Consider the following 19374-nt stretch of genomic DNA (forward strand, 5'->3'; position numbering starts at 1 on the left):
TAAACAAAGAAAGAATTGAAAAATGATTTTTAAACATGAAATCCAAGGTTTAAATTTGAATTAAAATCATGGAATTAACTTTAAATATATGTAATTGGGAATGTTATTGCATATTCGAGTGAATCATGCATGAATTTGGAGCCTTGGTAATGTGTTTTGAAGTTTACGCAACATTCTGGAAAACCCAGAATCCGTCATCATCGCTTGAGTGAAGAAGTTGTCGCTCGAGTGTAGAATGCAAGCAACCAGTATTTTTACAGACCAACGGGTCCGCTCGAGCGACCAATATTGCGCTCGAGCGAAGAGTCCTGTTTCATATTTCGATTTTCGTTCTCTTTCACTTTCAAGCATTCTAGACATGATTTATGGCTCATTGAAGATTAATAAGCTAACAATCAATATAAATTAGTTAATTAAAGAATGAATCATTGATCTAGTAGTTGTAATTGTTTAAGAAGCCAAGTAAGAAATCAATCTATTGAAGAATGATTTGGTAATGAAAGTGTGAGGCCCCTGAAAATTTTAATTTCTTAAAAATTCCTTACTTTTAAATTATTTCCTTGAAGTCCCTCAGTTTTTTAATTAATTGCAACCCTAGGATCGAAATACATGCGCCAACAAAAAACTGCAAACCCTAATCAATTTCGGAAACTTAGAAATAATTTCTATTGCTCTAATTGACTCCCTAAATATGAAATTACCACTTGGAAACCCTAGGCTTTTCGGTCTTTATCACGTTCGTCGGTTGATTGTGTTTTTGTTCGAAACAAGAAATCCAAACCAAATTAGACTCTCTAACCCCAATTTAATTTAATTCTACACTAAAATAAATGTTCCAATTCATAAATTAAACCCAATGCCCTCATGTTTTTCTTAAATCACATTTTGACCCCAAACTAGTACCATTACACACATATATACATATATATATTTGTACATTTCTTAAATAAATAATTTTATACACAAATATCTTCATATCTATATATAAAATCAACAAAAATCTCCCCAAATCTAGCACACAGCCAGCCATCACCCTCTCTAGGCTACAATCATAGGTACTTTGGAGACAAATCTCTTAAATCATGGAAAAAGTATCATTGGTATCCCCAAATCAAGGAAAGTTGTCTTGTACTTGTAACTATCTTGGTTCTACTTAAGCCTAACCCTAACTAGATCATGCCTTAATACATGATTAGGCTCCCTAATGATCCTTTATTCCATTACATTCCAACTAAATACATCTCAATTCCATTCCATTCCAACCAATGGGCATTTTAGACCTTTTACACCAATTTTATTATAAAAACACCACCACCCTCCACATGTTACACATCTCATACACTCACACACCTACACATTCAGTTGAGAGAAAGAAAGAAGAGGAAGAGAGTGAACTTTGGTAGTAGAGGAGAGGAAAAGAGGAGACAATTGTGCAAACACTTCACTAGGCAATTAAGTAAGCCACAACACAACTCTCTCTTTCATTTTCCTTTTTCAAATACATGTTATTAGCAATTTAAAATGGCATTTTCATATGTGTTCTAATGGTATTCTTGTGTTAAGAATGAAAGGACTTGAACCTTGATTCTACCCTTCTTCTATTTTTCTTAATCGGTATAAGACTACCTTTTTCGATGTCAATCTCTCAAAATTTTCAAAAGCACACCTTCACCTTAAATTTCTGAGTTTAATACATATTATTTAGCATGTTTTCATCACAAGAGAAGTGGAAAATTTCCCCTAGATGACGTCTTTTCTCACTAACTTTTTATTTTCAAGAACTGTGCCAGAAAAATCTGTTTTACAGCCACCTCGCGAAAATTTTAGAAAAATGTATACAAATATTCTAGACCTCCATTTTATGTCCAAATCTTTCTTAAGGAGTTATCTTTCAATTAAAATTGGTTTCATTTAAAAAGAGTGAGCGGTTTGAAAGAAAATTCGATTTTCATAACGGTCGACGAATCTGGACAATGCTGGAGTGCTTATTAAATAACTAAAATCCTAGAAAAGCTATTCCATTTCCGAAACATGTTCTGAAAACTAGATTAAATTCTCTACGAACCATAGGAAGGCTAGGTTCGGGAAATATCAAAAATAGCTCTTTTGATTTTAATCTTTAAATGGTATTGAATCTGGAAATTTAATTTTGCATGGGTGTTTTATGCTCTTGTGTACATGAATATGCTTATTAGTTTATGATCATGTCTTGGTATGGTATTTCATGTGTTATGGTTATGTTCCTTATCTTCTTCATTTTAATGATGCTCATGCTTATGTGGATATTACTATCTTGTTGAGTTTGTTCTAACTTGACTTAAAACATTAATCCAAACGGAAAACTTAATTGGGATAGTATTGAGTTTTCAATCGCTTGAATAATGAAGATATGATAATGTGTTATGTATGGACTGATGGGATGTGTTCCCTAATTGGAGGTTAAGTCTTACGCAAGCGGTTGTCGTGTAAACCCTAGAATGGAACAGACGTATTCAGACTCTTTGTGATGGTTTGATTGGTGAGATAAGGTTGGGTCTGGATGAAACATTAAGGAGGATAAAAAAATTTTTAAAGGATAAGGTTGGATTCAGGAGATAAACCTTTTTCTTTTTGTTATCCCTTTTGAGGCCCTGCAGTTGGCGCTACGTGGTATATAACCGTTGGTAGGCATCTGAGGTTAATTCTGCAACAAAGTAGCAAAATGGGGAGTTCTGAATAGTCCGGTGTCCAATTCTTGTGGTTAGGAGGATGAGATCTCTTTAGGGGATTTCTAGAATACTAACCACTAACATTATAACCTTTGTTATCTATTTGAATGACATGTTCTTTTCCTCTATTATTGAAATTGCTGTTATTGACTTGAATATCATGCTTCACTACTTGCTTGCTATAAATGTGATGGTGTATTGGATTGGGAAAAAAGGACGGGGTATGTGTGCGTTTACTGGGCATTCAAAACTCATGGCGTTTCATGCCAGGTATTGAAGACTATTAGACCGGTCGAAGGCAAAGCTAAAGTATTTGAGGACGTACGGCTACCTTAGAGGATTAGAAACTAGTTTGTAAACGTGTTTTGAGATTGTAAGTGATAGATCCCATATTGTATTTAAGACATGATTTTGTAATTTGTATATATAGAACATTTGTAACCTATCCTTATACTCCGTCAACTCATGTAGGCCTTGTGTTAATACCTTGTCAAGATCTGTCAAAAAGGTAGCTCTGCTATCTAAGGTGGTTAGACTTTGAAGGGAGGATATTTTGACACCTCTGACCTTCTTGGGATCTTGCTTGGTTATTATCCAACAGACTCATTAGTGACGTTTCCTACTCTTGTAACCTTAGATAAACCATGTATTTAATGGTTAATATATTATCTGATGTTCCCGACTTTTGGGACGTCACAGAAAGAATATGTGAAATGAGAACCCGATTCATTTGAATAAGAAAGAATAAGAATAGTAACACTTCGGACTACTTAGACAGAAAAAAACAAGAAAAGTCAAGTTTGATCAAGGAATTGATATTGTGTTTCAATGTGTATATGTTATGTGTTTGTGTAGGTCATGCGATATTATCTGCCTAATCTGTCTAATCTGCTTCTATAGCTATTTGTGAGTAATAACTTAGTAAAGCTATGTTCGATATGAAATACTTTCTGAACATTATGATATAATATGAATCGTTTTTGAATGAGACAAAAGGCTATTTTGTAATTATATAAATGATGATCCAATTCTTTAAAATGTCTTTGTGGTATCCTTAGCAGAGGCCCTCGCCCAGAGGAAATAATGCTGTGGCTTATGGTCATGAGGCCCTCGCCCGGGGGAGATAATACGGTGGCCCAGGCCCTCGCCTAGGGGAAATAATATCGTGGCACAGGCCCTCGCCCAAGGGAAACAATATCGTGGCCCACGTATGAGATATGTTACCCGGTACTGGAGGTTCCATTACGGGACTTGATATGCTTAACTAACATGATATGTTACGCTAAAGGAAGTATCACACATGATTTGAATATGAATATGAATATGACTCTATTTCTGATACGGATACGGACATGACTATGTTTTTGATTTGATAAGAGATTTAAAATCTGATTTTTGAATTTGATATAGACATCATTCATTAAAATCTTTACTCTGTTATTATTCACTAGGTTCTAGCTCACTATTTATATTTATGTATGTAGGTGATTAGGCGCGTGACCAGGCCTAAAGCTTCTGCCTGGACTCTGTTTTGTCAGCTAACCTATATGCCTCCTGTAGAGGTTCTGGATATGTCTAGTGGTTATGGCTAAGTGCATAAAGTTCAAGTTTTGTTTTCTTGTTTGCTTAAACAAGTCTTTGCTTATTTTGTAAATAAGGTTAAGTCCTTTTTTGTCTAATCTGTATATATATGATGACGTAAGGGTGATGCATAAATATGTATATAAACAGTTTAAAATTTTTCCGTCTCATATAAGTCTGCACAACTCAATGGATGTTGTACATTTGTTATTTGCTTCCATTAGCCCCCAATATTATGTTAATCCGTCTCAGAGGCCTTCGGTAACCCCAGGATTATTGGCCGGATACGATGCTAAACCTATAGGGACGGGTTTGAGTCATGACAAACAGCTTGTCCACTTCCTCCACATGAATCAACGTCGGCCTCCTTGCTCGCTGAATGACAGGTTTAGCCGACCTGTCTACATTGAGCCTATGGCAAGTGACCTCGGGGTCAATGCCAAGCATCTTGTATGGCGTCCAGGCAAACACTTCTATGTTTGCTCACAAGAAAGCCTCTAACTCCCTCTCCTCCTCCTCAGCTAAGCCTGAGTTGAGAAGGAAGAAGCGCTCTATATCATCTTCTTTTACCAGAATCTTCTTTAAGGTTTCCTCACTCTTGTTGCCCGGCTCTTTGCCGACGTCATCCAGTACCTTCATGTCCTCGTCTTTAATTTCTACTATTTCTTCCTCTCGCACGTTGCAAGTGGATTTCATTATTACCATGGAGCAATTTTTTGCCTACACCTAATCCTCTCTGCCCCCTTCAATTCCATGCTCCGTTGGGAACCGCAATAGCTGGTGCAATGTTGAGGAAACAACCCTCATTGCGTGCAGCCATGATTTTTCCAAGATAACATTATAAGGGGAGGGGGTGCCCATTACTGTAAACTCTGTACTTACCTTCTTCGTGCCTGCCTGCACTTCCAAATTCGTGGCTCCTAGAGGCCATGTCGGCGTTCTGTTGAATCCAGCCATCGGGCTGTTGGATTGTTTTAAATCATCTGGGTGAAAGCCAAGCTCCTTGTAACATCTAACATACATGATGTTACAAGAACTGCCTTGATCAACCAGTATGTGCCTTACCTGGCAGTCCCCAATCTTCAGCGTTATCACCAAGACATCATTGTGTGGATGTTGCACCATATCCAGGTCTGCCTCGGTAAATGAGACCATTGGTCCTTGGTGCTCATTGGTCCTAGGATTCTTTTGCTGGACCTGATACACATGCTGCAGGTGCCTTACTCTCTAAGTCTCTCCACGCACCTCATTCTCATTAACCTTTGAGTGAATAACATTAATCACCCAAGGTCCATCTGCTTGTTGTCGTAGCGGTGGCGGAGGTGGTGCTGTCGGTACCTGGGGCAGTCTTACTTGCTCTTCCCTTGTTCTGGCCTCATCTACTAGGTCTCGCAGATGACCTTGTCTGACAAGATCCTCCAAGTGTGTCTTCAGAGCCCTACACCCCTGAGTCAAGTGCCCATCCTCATTATGGTAGGCACAGTGCTTACCAAGGCTCCTTCCCATAAACTCGCCAGGGACCCTCTCCAGCGCTTTATAATACAGCCGGTTCCTAATTCTTTCTAGAACTTTGTAAAACGAGATTCGGAACACAGTGGTGACTGCTTGTGCAACCTTCAACCTTGTCTCCTGTCTGTTAAAATTAGTGTTACCTCGGCCTTATTTCGGCGAGCCGTTTCTTTTCTCTTGTTTTGACGCCTTTGTTCCCGACGTATCCTCTTTTGCTCTGGTGTATTTTTCAACCTGAGCCATAAGCTCCTCTATACTTTTTGGTAAAGTTTTCACCAGTGACTTTCGGAGAGGGCATTCATCCTCCAGGCTGTTCTTAAAAGACATGACCGCCAGCTCCTGGTTGTATCCCAATATTCGGTTGAACACCTCATAATACCTTTTGGCATATACCTTGAGGTTTTCACCCTCGCCAATTTTCAGAGCCATCAGGGAGTCTACCCTTATTGGCTGCAATTTGTTCGTAACAAACCAGGCCACAAACATCTCGGCCAGGCCTTCCTAACTCTTCATAGTTCCTTTCGGCAACTTATAAAACCAATCTGATGCGATTTTCCCAAAGGATGAGGGGAACATGTTGCACAACAACTGCTCGTTCCCGGTATACAAAGCCATTAAGTCCAGATATAAGTCGACATGAAAGATCGGATAGGACTTACCGTTATAAATCTAGAACCTCGGCATGGAATCTCTTTGGGGCCTCAAACCTATCCAACTCCACTGAGAACGGTGTTCTCAGCTTGACGGGAGATGTGACCTCGCGTTTTTTCGCTTCTTCTGGAGGTAGTCCCTCAAATCCTCCTTCGTTCGTTCGAGAGTTTGGCTATCAACATATTTTAGCCTTTTTGGTACGCTGCTTCCGGCGTCGTGGTGTGTCATCTTGGATTTTTCTTCATTCACTATATCAAAGCAAAGTCTCTCCCCCTAGACGTGTTAATGTTCTTTGACATAAGTTCCCTTAGGTGTTCTCTGAGACTCACGTCTCACTGATTCTGCTTGCTCGACATCCCGTGAAGGCCGATGTGAACGTTCCTTCTCCTTGTCATGCTGAAGGACTATTGGGATTGCTTTTTGGCCTCCTTTTTGGGCGTCGGTCTTGGCCGCTGGTATCGGCGTGTCCTACAATGGGTACGGTGGTTACATTACGTTGTTCTGCATCATGAAGTTGACAAGTGATTGTAGGTCTGCCAACTTGTTTGCCATCCCCTTCATCTTGTTGTCCCTCCTCAGGAATTTGTCCTTCCATACCTGGAGGTCGCTTTCGTTGTAATACTCATCTCAGCCTGCTTTCATCAGGGCGTCTCCTTCTTTGCTGACATCCTTCTCCTCGAGATTCTGATCCCGTGCTCCTTCATTATGGTTTTCTTCATCGATGTTAGGATCGGTATGTCTACTACTACTCTCGCTTGGAACATCGTCCCCAATCTTTTCTCTCTGCTCTTTGTTGGCTATCTATTCTCCTTAAGTTCCCACAAATGGCGCCAAATTGTGGGTGTTGATTTTTGACCACACAACCAAATGAGGAACTCAGCTGGAAAGCACCAGCAGAATAGATTAAGCCCAACAACCTGCACAAGAATATGAGAATCCGACGGTGGTTCATTCACCTGGGGGCACTCCGACAACCAAGTCAGTAATCAATACCTCTCAAAGATAGCAAATTGTGCTTAAACTCACAAGAAAGAACTTCACAAATAAAAGCATAAGAGCATCACAAATCAAATCATACCTTAGACTCACGAGGGTGCTTCACTTTTATAATAATCAAGAATAACATCAAAGTTATGAACCTCCTCTATGTTTTTATTGTTGTACTCCTCTCGTCTTATAGAGTTGTGGTTGCTAGACAAACTTCCACTCATTGTCATTGTCAGAAAAGTGTAGGTAATCAAATGATTGCCACCGTTACTGCCGAAATATTGCCACCAAATGATTTTCAAGATATTGATGGTGGGTAGGTTTTGAAGGTGGGATTTGGGGAAGATGGATGAGTGGTGATGGAGGTGGATTTAATTGTGTAGGTTTAATTGTGAGATGGGGTGTCCCAAAATTAGTGATATCTTTTATAGTAATTTTATTTGAGGTTATTATTATAATAAAAAAAGGACTAAAAATTAAGGGTCCAAAATAATTTATGGAATGATAATAACAACACTCTAAATTGTCCCTTATAATTTTAACAGAAAAGAATGATTCTAAAATTTTAACCTTATAACAAATTAAGATACCACATGTATTTATCACAAAGAAAAATGCTAAATACTCTACTAAAAGATTTGTTAAAATTTTTAACGTGGAACAATTGGTAAAAATTTGTTCTAAATTTAAAATATGAAAAAAAAATTATTTATTAATTTTTTTTTGATTTAATGGTAAAAGGTGCTCAAACCAATTTACGTATATCTTGATTAATTCCCTCATCGATATGGTCAAAAGTAGGCGATTCATACCGGAACTAGGGAATTCACAAGAAAGAAATTTCTTGTGATTTGGCCCAAAAAGTTAGCGGATACTTATGTGTAGGTCCTAATAGGTGAACTTATTACTCAATAGATCCCGTGATAATTAATAGCATTTTTCATCAAACACTATTAAAAAAAATCACAAATTATTAATTTTCAGTGACAGATTGAATATTGTCACAAAAAATATCACTAATTATAAATTTTAACGATAGTTTCAGCAATAATTCGAAAAATTCGTCACAGAAGAATGTCATTAATTGTAAGTTTTAACGACAATTTATATAAATCGTGACAAAAAAAGTTATTAATTGCCAATTTTTAATTATATATGTAAAAAATTGTCATAAAAAATTATTTTTAACAACAATGTTACTATCACTAACTTTTAATAATATGTGCTATTTTAATACATATCAAATGAACTCTAAATTCAACTATTAAGTACATCTCCAATGGTTTGTCATTGGAGATGCTATTGCTATTCTATAACAGCAACGGTTGAAAAATAGAGCTCTAATGGTGAATATGGTTGTTGTCAAATTTGACAAATGCTAAAACTTGTGCCAAATTTGCCACAAATTTTGCTATATATTCTAACTCAGTCAAAACTAATTGTTTTCCTCTCAGCAAAACAGATAAATTTTTATAAAATCAAATTTTTACAGAACCAAACACAGAAACTGTTGTATTCGAAATGACTGGCTAGATGATGACGGAGCATTCATCCGGCCAATCATCTAATTGGTCGTCCTAAACACATCATTTTTTATGTTTAGTTCTATAAAAATGACATTTACCTATTGAAATACTATTACTATAATTATATTATTTTTTATTATTTATTACCAAACTATAATAATGACTTGTTTGGTTTGAGTTTTCTAAAAATACTTTTTAGAAAATTCTACTTTCTAATTTTTTTAATATTTTAAGCAATTTTTTTAATTTTTAGACACACTTAACATAAATACACTTAAAAAGTATAATTTTTGTGAAAAAAATCTTTTAAAATTCACTAAATATCAAAAATACAAAAAAATAAAAATAAAATTTCAATATATTTTTAATATTTTTGAGTATTTATTAATCTTTTAAAATATTTTTTCACAAATATGTTTACCTTTTAGACACATCTAAATAAGATACATCTAAAAAAGTAAAACAATGCTTAAAAGTTTTAAAATATTTACTTAAAAACAAAAAATATGAAAAACAAAAAACTCAATTTTTAAAAAGCTTAATTCGAAAAATTCAAACCAAACACACTAAGGGGCGTTTTGGAAAGGCAATAAAAAGCTAACTTTTTGATTTTTTGACTTTTTTAAATCATATCACCTCTCTATTTTTTTTACACAAAAAAATAAAAAAGTCACTAAAATCAAAAAACCAATTTTAATAATGCTAGATATTCTAAAAATTTTATCAAAAATTCTATCAAATATCTCACGTAAGTATGAGATCCATATAATACAAATCTCATGTAATGCCACATTTATATCAAATATTTAATAAAATTTTCAAAGTCTTTAATATTTTTAAATCAATTTTTTACTAACTTTTTTTTTTTAAAAAAAACCGCTAATTATAACCTTGACCATTATAAATGCTCTAAAACTTATTACTATAACTTTGACCATTATAAATGCTCTGAAACTTATTACTGTACCATGTATGGGACCAACCCAGAACGTCAAGTTTTTTTATTTTACTTGTTTGAATTTATAGCAAAGCGAATATCACTGACACATGAAAAACACCCGGCTCAAATCTATACAAAATTACACGGAATGGTTACTGACAAATTATTCAGCATGATATGACATACCTTTGAGAGTTTGTTTGGGAATAATATTGGGTTAAAATAGTTACATAAAATAAAATAAATTAATTTAATTAAATAAAATAAATTATCACATTTAATTTAGAATAAATTATAAATACACTTTTAAGATTTACTTAAATTATAAATTATCTTTTGTGTTTTTATAAATTACATTATACCCCTTAAAGTTTCTAATTTCATAACAAATAAGTCATTTTATTAATAAATCATCAAGTTAATTAATAATTTTTAATAATATTAAAATTTTATTTCAATTAATAATTCAGATAATTTTATTATTGTATAGGTGAATAGTTAAAAATTTTACTTTTTTAATTAATTCTGTTAAATAAAAAATTCTGATAGAGGGATATTTGTAATTTTCTAAATTACAGGAGGCAATTCGTATTTTAAGCAAATCTCAGAGAATGTATTTATAATTTATCCTTTAATTTATAAGTATTTTATTTTTTTCTTACAAAAATTGAAGAAGTCAAAAAAATTTATCCCAAATAAAACTTTTTAACCCTAAATTAAAATAACTAAAAAACCAACCTATATCCCAGACCAACTTTGAATAATCATTATCTCCCAAGGCAAGAGTATTTTTTTTTTTTTACTTAAAAAAATATATATCATTTAAAAAAATATATGTGATAATTTGTAGTGATGGAAAGCGTTTATTTTTATTTTTATTTTTTAATTACTTTTTCTTTTACAATTATTTATTTAATTATAAAAAATTCACAAATCATCTCAAATACAATTTTTTCCATCTCATAAAAGGGGTGTTTAGGAAGTGGGGTTCAGGTTAAAAAAAAAAAAATCAAAATAATAAATAAAATAAAATGTCACATACAAATTATAATCATTTTATTTTTTCTCTTCTAATCATCAAATTAATTACAAAAAAAAAAAACTAACTATCATTCTAAATATAATTTTTTTAGTTAGATTAAAATAATTAAAAAATTAACCAAAATAATCTAGTTTTAAACAGAACCAGGACAAGATTTTAAATTTTTTTATATTTTTAGTTTTAATATTTTTGATATATTATTTATTAATTTTATTATTTTAGAATTAGATTTTGATTAGAATTTTAAATAATTTAGAATTTTAATTTCCTATTCTCTTAAGTTTCCTTATTTGTATTGAATTAAGTTTCTTAATTTATTTTAGAATTACTTTTTCTTATAAGTATTGAGTTTAATTTATTATAAATGACTCTATGAGCCTATGTAATTGATTATTTAATTAATAATATTAAAAAAAAAATTTCTTTATAAATTTAAAGTCATTTTTTTCTTATGAATTCGAAAACCTTTTCATCTACTTGAATGATATCTAATTCGTATTCCGCTGCATCAGGACCAAAATAGTAAAAAAAAAAAATAATAATAATCAATTAAAATAAAATAGCCAAATTAGCAAACGAGCCAGAGAGGAGACAAGCATGTCCATTATAATTTGTCACCAAATTTCAATTTAAAAAACAGCACACCACTCTTCTTTACTTCAAAAGCCCTGTTCTCCCTTCGTCTTTCTCCATCTTCCAATTCTCTCTTCTCTCTCTCTCTCTCTCTCTCTGAAATCTCAGCGATTCAAAACAAACATGGGGAGCTACGAGATCGTGCCGTACACGTACGCCGTGGACGGCGGCGAAGAGGATGAGTACATAGTAGACATAGCCGATTCGGTTAGGGCGGTGGAACGGCTTCTGAACTACCAGTTCAAGGACAAGAAGCTCTTGGAGGAGGCTCTGACTCACTCTTCCTACACCGATTCGGCCTCTTACCAGCGACTTGAGTTCATTGGCGACGCCGCCTTGGGCCTCGCCATCTCCAATTTCGTGTTCCTCGCCTACCCTGACCTTGATCCCGGCCAGCTCTCTCTCCTCCGCGCCGCCAACATCAGCACCGAGAAACTCGCCCGCGTCGCCGTCCGCCACGGCCTCCACCGCTATGTCCGCCACAATGCCGCCGCTCTTGATGAGAAGGTACTATATACATAATTGTTAATGCATATGGATTCAATTTCTCACCAGTTCAGCTATGTGATGATCGGATACGATTATTTTCTTGATACTGTATAGTGTTAGTATACATTGTGATTGAACAAAATTAAATTTATTCGATGTCAAATGCCAAGTTTGATTAGGGTTGAAAGTGATGGAAAGTGAGGGAAAGAACAAAAGTGGAACTTTTTCTGAGTTTTGATTGGTATGGAAGTAATAGAAACTACAATGAAGTTGCTTTTTTGTTTTTGTTGTTTTTTTTCCTTCAAATCATATTGGCATGATAACTATCAGGGGTGATCGCAGTTTGTTTGCGGCCGGAAAACTTTTAATCCGTCTTCCGGATGAGCGGATTGGAAAAAATCAATCCGCATTCATCCACCGAATTGACGAATACAAATTGAGCGGATTGACGGATGGATGCGAATCGGTTTGACGGTTTAAACTTTTTGAACATAATACAATATCTTGTCAAGATTTTTTTTTAATAACAATCCAACTCAACATAATCAAAAGACTATCAATTAAATTGTCAAATACGAATAATAAATACATATAAAAAAAATCATATATTATCAAAATTATTTCATTACTTTTTTTATTCAAAAACTATTTAATTTGATTTTTTTTTTAAAATGACAAAACTAAGCCTTATATTTTTCACACAAAAATATCAAATATTAACCCTTACCATTTAATAAAAGGATTTTCAAATTGAAAACATAACAAAATATCTAAAAAAAATTTTTTTGATTGAAAACACAAACAAAATATGTAAACAAATTGAATATACAAAGTTTTACAAATTACTAGTGGTGTTGGCGGTTCGGCGGTTCGATTGCGGCCAAAGGATCTCAAATCTATCATCTGTCCAAAATTAGGCGGATTAGAAAAAAAATCAATCCGCAACCGTTTGCTTATCATCACGCATCTATCCAAAATATAGCGGATCGGTTCAGTTTGATCGGTTTGGACGGATCGGAATATCTGTTCCTCATCCCTAATAACTAGTAATAAGTTTTTAATTTATTGTAAAAAATATAAGAGAATTCAAATTATGTAAGAACAGCAAAGACTGGAGTGGGAGAGTTTATCTTTCCCTTTTGTCCTAGACAAATGCTTGTATGAAAGTATATTTTCCTTTTCTTTCCTTGCCTTTTCGCTTTCACTGAGCTTTACATTGTTCAATATTGTAATTTGTGTAAAAGGTGTTTTGAAAAAATTTTAAGTTAAAAAAAGAAATTTAAAATATGTGAAATGTGTTTTGAAATGAGTTAAAAGTGTATTGTCTTTTTCAAAAATAAAAAAATAAAAATTTGGGCACTTTTCTTGTGCTCTCAGATTATCATAATCATCTAATTTATCATAGATAGACAAGCACAATTGGATTAATTTGATTTTTTTATTTTTATTTTTATAAATAATCAAGAAAATGAATCGAGCTTGTCATCAGAATAGGTCACGCGGAGGGGACTGTATTGTCAAGAGTGGAGGAATGCTTAATCTTATACATATTATGTATGTGTAAATAATTGTGATGTTATGTGTGAAAAAAATGGGTTCTTGATTTTCTTTAGGTGAGAGATTTTGCACTGGCAGTGGAACAGGAGGATGATAAGGTGGTGCATGGAGGAATGGTCAAAGCACCAAAGGTTTTGGCTGACATTGTTGAGTCTGTTGCAGCAGCTATATATGTTGATTGTAAATTTGATTTGGAAGCTCTTTGGGTGGTGTGTAATTACTGTCTTCTCTGTCCGATTCTGATTATATAAATTGAAGAAAAATATAAGTTAAAAAAAAATCGTTGTTCTTTTTCAATTAGATTTGATTGAAATTCTGCAAGCATTTGATTTGCCACGCTTAAATGTAGCTCAATTTGGGTGGAGGTTCCTCTATTCTAAATTAGACAATACTTATGGCACCTCAAAGCTTCTTTTTTTTCGTTTTCTACTTGTTGATTCTTGTTCTTTTTACTTATCTTATATTAGATCTTTAGACATCTATTGGAGCCTATAGTTACCCTGGACGTCCTCCAGGAACAGCCACAACCAGTGACTATGCTTTTTGAGTTGTGCCAAAAAGACGGCAAGCATGTGGATATCAGGCATTGGAGGAAAGGAGAGAAGAACATTGCCAGTGTTTATGTAGATGGGAAATTTATTACCTCAAGGTCTTCTGAGCAGAAGGAAAACGCAAAGCTTCATGCCGCAAAGGCAGCTTTGGACAAGTTATCTCATGGTAAAAGCAATGACAAAATGAGTGTTGACATTTACTGCGGTTCTAGTGGAACAAATGAGATTGAAGGAGCGAAGCAGAAGTTACATGAGCTTTGTGGCAAGAAGCGATGGCCGAAACCAAGTTATCGGTAAGAATGTCTTTACTGAGCTAAATTTCTTCCAATTTTTTACATGGTTCAAGTTTTTGGCTTTTAAAGCTATTCAAGTCAATAAATTCAGAAAACTATCCAAACATGAATTGCTTATCTAGGACTACATTTTTCTTGCACATTTTAGCTATATTTTTTTACATGGGGCTGTTACATTAATAGAGTTATTAACGGAGTGTTATACGATTGGATTGCTAATACATATATCAATGGTTTTGAGTATGACTCTTCAAGGGTTTATTGTCTGCCTAGTAAGTTGCTTACTTTCCATTTAGTGTTTGCATGGAAGCACAAATTGTGTTCCTGTTTGGTGCCCAACAATGTAGGATATGTTTCATCGAACATGTGGAAGGTTTTTAATTCTAGCGAAGAGACCCGTGATATCTCGACAACATCATTATAAGCATACTCTATCATTCTATGAATGTAATAAGAGTTTGGGCTTGAAAAATCTTATGTAATTAAGAATTGAAAAATCAGTGGTTGTTCCTAGGTAGTCCATCATAGATGAAAAATCAAGTTGCTTGATTTAGAAGCTGATGAACTTGTGTACTTTCTTGCTCATTTGCTGTGTGTTTTATATAACTGCGACAGTTCATTGTGACTTGAAAATGCTTAAGCTGACTAAATCATTCCTAAGCTTGTTTTGCACTAGAATTATAGATGTTTATCTTGACTCCTAGAACTGTGTAGTAACTAGGATTAAAAATAAAAACATTTGACTCAAGCTCATGGCTTGGAGATTTTAGAATTATTAAAACCAATGTTCGGAGTGAAACTTCACAGATACATATTTTAGTTTTATATAGTTATCTTCTTGTCAATGCTTTGCTTTGCTGTTGTTAACCGAAATTAGATAGACTATTAATATGGCATAAGATGTTTTTTTAGTTGTTTATAGTTTAACTTCTTGTCAATGCTTTGCTTTGCTGTTGTTTCTTTGGGGTTCATTTGCTTAGATGTATGTGCATAACAGATCTGCATAAAAAAATGTATGCTGCCCAAAGCCAAATTGTTGACTTGAAAGATGAAAGTGGGAAGAAAATTCTCGTGTTATGCAGATTGTATCCATTTCAAATTCTAATGGGTCATCTTAGCGAGTTAAAGTTTTTGGGTAAAGGGCATCGAGCTGGTTCATTGATCAATTACGTGATTAAGTTTTTTCATGTTCTGGCTTTTGAAATAATTCAGATCATTAAACTTGAGCACTTTGCCATCTCTCTCATGTACAAATCAATTCCTAATATTCTTTTTCTGTGGGTTGCAGAATTGAGAGAGAGGTCGGCCCTGCTCATGAAAGGAAATTTATATGTTCAGTTCAGATGGGAACCGTGGACGGTGTGCTATTTGTGGCAGGGGATGAGAAGTCGAGAGTTAAAGACGCAGAAAACTCTGCTGCTTCGTTGATGATTCGAGGGTTACAAGAATCTAAATATACAAATATTTAGATTATAAATGTTCTTGTGTTCATATTAAGAATTTAAAATATGGAGATGTGTTATTGTATAATTTCGACCAAATTTGATCTTATAATTTCAGATTGACTCCCTCAGTTCTTAAGGTGTGATCTGGAAATCGCTGCACTGTAATGCAGAGTTAATATTTAGATTTTTGCTGTAGATATGCATTTGATTTGGATTCTGTAGGATGTCTTAGTGTACAAGAGCTAATAATTGTTTCCAGTTTTCGTTTGCATGCATAGATTCTACTATCTTATAAGCCTAAAAAGGGTGACTCGGTGCATGAGATTCTTACTAAAGTAGGTGTTGAACAGGGAAAGATATATGCAGTCTTAATCCTATTTTTGGAGACGTGGTTTCTGTGGCTTGAACCTGTGTCAACAGGATGTTTCTGGATCTGAATGTCTAAATAGATTGCCAACTGCTTTTCAGAACAAATACTAACATGGATGAATAAATATTTTATACATGCCTATGTTTTATCATTTATTTCTCTTCCAAATAACACAAATTTCTCTTTGTACTTGATTGGATCTTCACTGGAAAAACAAGAAAGATGATCACAGAAATTGGTTTCTTCAAGCCATAGTAGCTGAGTGTCCAAGAAGTCGAAGTGCTTGAACAAGAGTCTCCCTAAACCTTGTGAGATTGATATTCAGATTCTGCCTGTCAATATACACAGCCCTGGCAACTTTGTAGCCTTTCAAGAATAATGATGCCGGATTAGTGATCACAGGGTGTTCTCGGCCGTACAGCTCGAGGAGAGAGCTTTCTTCTGGTTCAATCTTGTACTCTACATATTGCAAGCCCATTTCGCTGGCTGGTCTGCCAAAGTAGTGGGTTGAGGCCCAATCTAGCCCCAGCGGCACCACTTGCAGCAAGACAGCCCCCGGGGGCAAGAATAGGGCATTTGTAAGCCCAGCACCATGGGCACCGACAAGCACACTGCATGAGTTCAACTCCTTTGCAAACTTGCTGAAATTGGACATTCTGTGAGGCAATGTGATAACAACTCTGAAGCCTAGTTCTTCCATCATCCTCACCATGTCATCTTCATTCAGAAACATTCTTGTCTTCGAACGCGATATAAGAATCAACACCGGCCTTTCCGTCTCTGTCAAGTTCTGTCTCTTCAGATTATATGCTTCTCTGAGAAACTGCTGCCTGAAATCAGACATAGAGTACCCTCCAGGTATGGCAGTGGTGTTCAAGGCGAGATTGTCGTGGTAGTGAAGCCCGACAACAGCTCCTGGAAAGCAATGCACAGTTCCATTTACAGCTGGATTAATAGTTTCGTAATGAGACAGGTGGGCCAGAATCTGGGAATATCTTCTAACGAACCAAGGCCTGAAATCGGTGATGATAAAGCTTAAGCGAGATCGGAAGTGGTGAGATGTGATGAACAGAGGGATGATGATTTCATTGAATTCATGGAATAAGTTTCCTATGAAGCCACCGGATGAGAAGATGATGGCCGGGACGTAATGGGTATGGTGACAAGCTGGAAGTGTGATGTTTCCCTGCAGTATTTGCACCGGTGAAACTAAATCCATGGCGGTTTTATCTTCTTTCCTTGCATATGGCCGGACTATGCGATTGGCTTTGGGCATACTTTCACTGAAACTGTGTGGTGCGTAAACTGTCATCGTGCGAAGATCAATCCGTACTGGTCTATTGGAAACACAGACATCGGTGTGAAGGTCAGAATGGCAAGCAAGTCCGGTGGCGTCAAGTTGGATTCGATCATCACCTGTTCGCATACATCAAATAGCATTTTACAACATAAGTAATTGGAGAGGTAAAAATATAATCTTGGTCTATTATTTGGTTTTAGATTTTAAAAAAATGTGCAGAAAAGATGAGAACCTCTTACGAGTCTTCTCAAGACAGAATTCAGCTCTTGTTGATCTTCCACGGCTTCACCAACCTCTCTGGTGTTGCCATAGCCACTCCAAGATGATAACTGTTGCTTCCCTACCATATTCACAATCAAATCAACCAAGTCAGTGGGTTGGTAAGAAAAAAGTTCATTAAATCATAGAATTAGGTTAGACAAGTCTGCAAATATTTCATTGAATGCAACAACAAACATATACTAATTGTTACATTGATCAAATGGAACAGCATTTGATCTGAAAAATACAGTGTAGAGCAAAGGGAGAAGAAGCAAGCAGATCAGTGGAGTTGCACTGAAGACCAGCCTTCTGGGCTCCTCCATCCTACACCAATCCCAAAACCTGCTCAAACTTCTTGCATGTCTATTCAAGTGCAAAGCAGATGGCCAACCCTCTACTTGAAAGTATTGTTTGTTATAGTCGAGCTTAACCACCAACCTTATTGGTTTGTCCTTTTGAGCACCAAAATCAAAAGTAGGATGGCAAGTGATAATTAGCAAGTTTCAAAATGCATTTAAGCTCTACTCTACCTTTTGAGTCAATCTTAAGCAAGTTTTAATAGTCCAATTCGAGGAGTAGGTTATTCAAATTTGACTTTAAAATTTAACACTCTTTAAAAAAAGTCTTAAATTTGGTTTCTTTATTTAAGAAATAAGTATATGGAGATGCTTAGTCAATTTTGGTTGAAGACTATGCATTGCTGTTTCTTCTTGTCCATCGTTTCCCTACTGTCATGGTTTGTCCTCTTTTTAATTTTTTTTCCTACCCCGATTAATTTAATTCGTTCAATGATCCATACGAAAGCTCGAGCTGAACAATTGCTAAAGCATATTTTTGGTAACTACTCGAGAATCATTTTTTGTACAGTGGTGACTAGGGCTTAATTATATATTTAACAATGATAAATAATTTAATCAGCTTCACGAGGAGGCATGTTGGTGTATATATATATTTTTTGCATGCGTATTATATGCTGGCCACAGATTTATTATTTATATAGTGTATATAATAATATTGGAGAGTACCGTCCAAAAATAAAACGAAAATATTCTGTCTTGCTAGGATGGCTGTTGATCTTGAAGATTCAAGTTTCAGAGATTTAGATGGAAGAAGTTCCTCCCTCTTTAGATCAGCCTGTGTCTGCTGAGGCCGCTTGTTCTCCCAAGTATGTTTCGTTTTCGCGTTCATCAATCTAAATAAATAAATAAATTTATGCATATAAAATTAAATCGCAAAAATGAATTACGAATATATAATGAAATAAATGTGGATTTCCCTGGTAGGTGTGATTTTCTCTCATGTGCAAAAAAAAAAAAATGGTGATGATAACTGCTCCGTTTGGTTTAGTTTTGAAAATCAATTTTGAAAGAAATTTTTTTTTGAAAGATTTTGTAAAATTTAAAAACTTGTTTGGTTGTATATTTTGAAAATAAATTTTAGATGATTTGTAGTTTTTTTGTGCAGCGGAATAAATTGGTGTGAGAAAAAAAAATTGATTGATTAATGTGTAGAATGTTGGAAAATGAGAGAT

General features: G+C 34.8%; 3 protein-coding genes across 5 annotated transcripts; 1 reads left to right on the top strand and 2 right to left on the bottom strand.

Moving 5' to 3' along the window:
• Window positions 1-5015: 5015 nt before the first annotated feature.
• LOC145798367 (uncharacterized) lies at window positions 5016-5795 on the bottom strand. The gene is made up of 2 exons (XM_082885895.1): window positions 5535-5795; window positions 5016-5354 (listed from the first exon to the last, which is right to left on the bottom strand). The coding sequence occupies exons 1-2, from the start codon at window positions 5793-5795 to the stop codon at window positions 5016-5018; spliced, it is 600 nt and encodes a 199-aa protein (XP_082742021.1).
• A 5629-nt stretch (window positions 5796-11424) lies between these two features.
• Window positions 11425-16048, top strand: LOC114308606 (ribonuclease 3-like protein 2). 3 transcript variants are annotated; one of them, XM_028254212.2, is made up of 4 exons: window positions 11425-12084; window positions 13680-13832; window positions 14091-14467; window positions 15756-16048. In XM_028254212.2, the coding sequence occupies exons 1-4, from the start codon at window positions 11701-11703 to the stop codon at window positions 15934-15936; spliced, it is 1095 nt and encodes a 364-aa protein (XP_028110013.1). In that variant the 5' UTR covers window positions 11425-11700; the 3' UTR covers window positions 15937-16048. The 3 variants fall into 3 exon arrangements, with proteins under 3 accessions (XP_028110013.1, XP_028110015.1, XP_028110016.1); XM_028254214.2 differs by having other exon boundaries at window positions 11496-12084; window positions 14139-14467; XM_028254215.2 differs by lacking the exon at window positions 13680-13832 and having other exon boundaries at window positions 11530-12084.
• A 288-nt stretch (window positions 16049-16336) lies between these two features.
• LOC114308605 (alpha-1,3-arabinosyltransferase XAT3) lies at window positions 16337-18566 on the bottom strand. The gene is made up of 3 exons (XM_028254211.2): window positions 18055-18566; window positions 17815-17922; window positions 16337-17698 (listed from the first exon to the last, which is right to left on the bottom strand). The coding sequence occupies exons 1-3, from the start codon at window positions 18164-18166 to the stop codon at window positions 16527-16529; spliced, it is 1392 nt and encodes a 463-aa protein (XP_028110012.2). The 5' UTR covers window positions 18167-18566; the 3' UTR covers window positions 16337-16526.
• Window positions 18567-19374: the final 808 nt, after the last annotated feature.

This window comes from Camellia sinensis, chromosome 8 (assembly GCF_055761805.1).
Source record: "Camellia sinensis isolate YWXY chromosome 8, ASM5576180v1, whole genome shotgun sequence".
NCBI classification, from domain to species: domain Eukaryota; kingdom Viridiplantae; phylum Streptophyta; class Magnoliopsida; order Ericales; family Theaceae; genus Camellia; species Camellia sinensis.

What these genes read in the sequence shown, in the direction of transcription:
- LOC145798367 (XM_082885895.1), bottom strand. Translation starts at nt 5,795, where the DNA reads ATGGGAAGGAGCCTTGGTAAGCACTGTGCCTACCATAATGAGGATGGG. An exon ending in CAAAGGTTAATGAGAATGAG is followed by an intron (nt 5,355 to 5,534) that starts GTGCGTGGAGAG and finishes GGGGACTGCCAG; the next exon opens with GTAAGGCACATACTGGTTGA.
- LOC114308606 (XM_028254212.2), top strand. Translation starts at nt 11,701, where the DNA reads ATGGGGAGCTACGAGATCGTGCCGTACACGTACGCCGTGGACGGCGGC. An exon ending in ATTTGGAAGCTCTTTGGGTG is followed by an intron (nt 13,833 to 14,090) that starts GTGTGTAATTAC and finishes ATCTTATATTAG; the next exon opens with ATCTTTAGACATCTATTGGA. An exon ending in TGGCCGAAACCAAGTTATCG is followed by an intron (nt 14,468 to 15,755) that starts GTAAGAATGTCT and finishes TGTGGGTTGCAG; the next exon opens with AATTGAGAGAGAGGTCGGCC.
- LOC114308605 (XM_028254211.2), bottom strand. Translation starts at nt 18,166, where the DNA reads ATGGAGGAGCCCAGAAGGCTGGTCTTCAGTGCAACTCCACTGATCTGC. An exon ending in TGCTGTTCCATTTGATCAAT is followed by an intron (nt 17,923 to 18,054) that starts GTAACAATTAGT and finishes TGAATATGGTAG; the next exon opens with GGAAGCAACAGTTATCATCT. An exon ending in CTTGAGAAGACTCGTAAGAG is followed by an intron (nt 17,699 to 17,814) that starts GTTCTCATCTTT and finishes GTATGCGAACAG; the next exon opens with GTGATGATCGAATCCAACTT.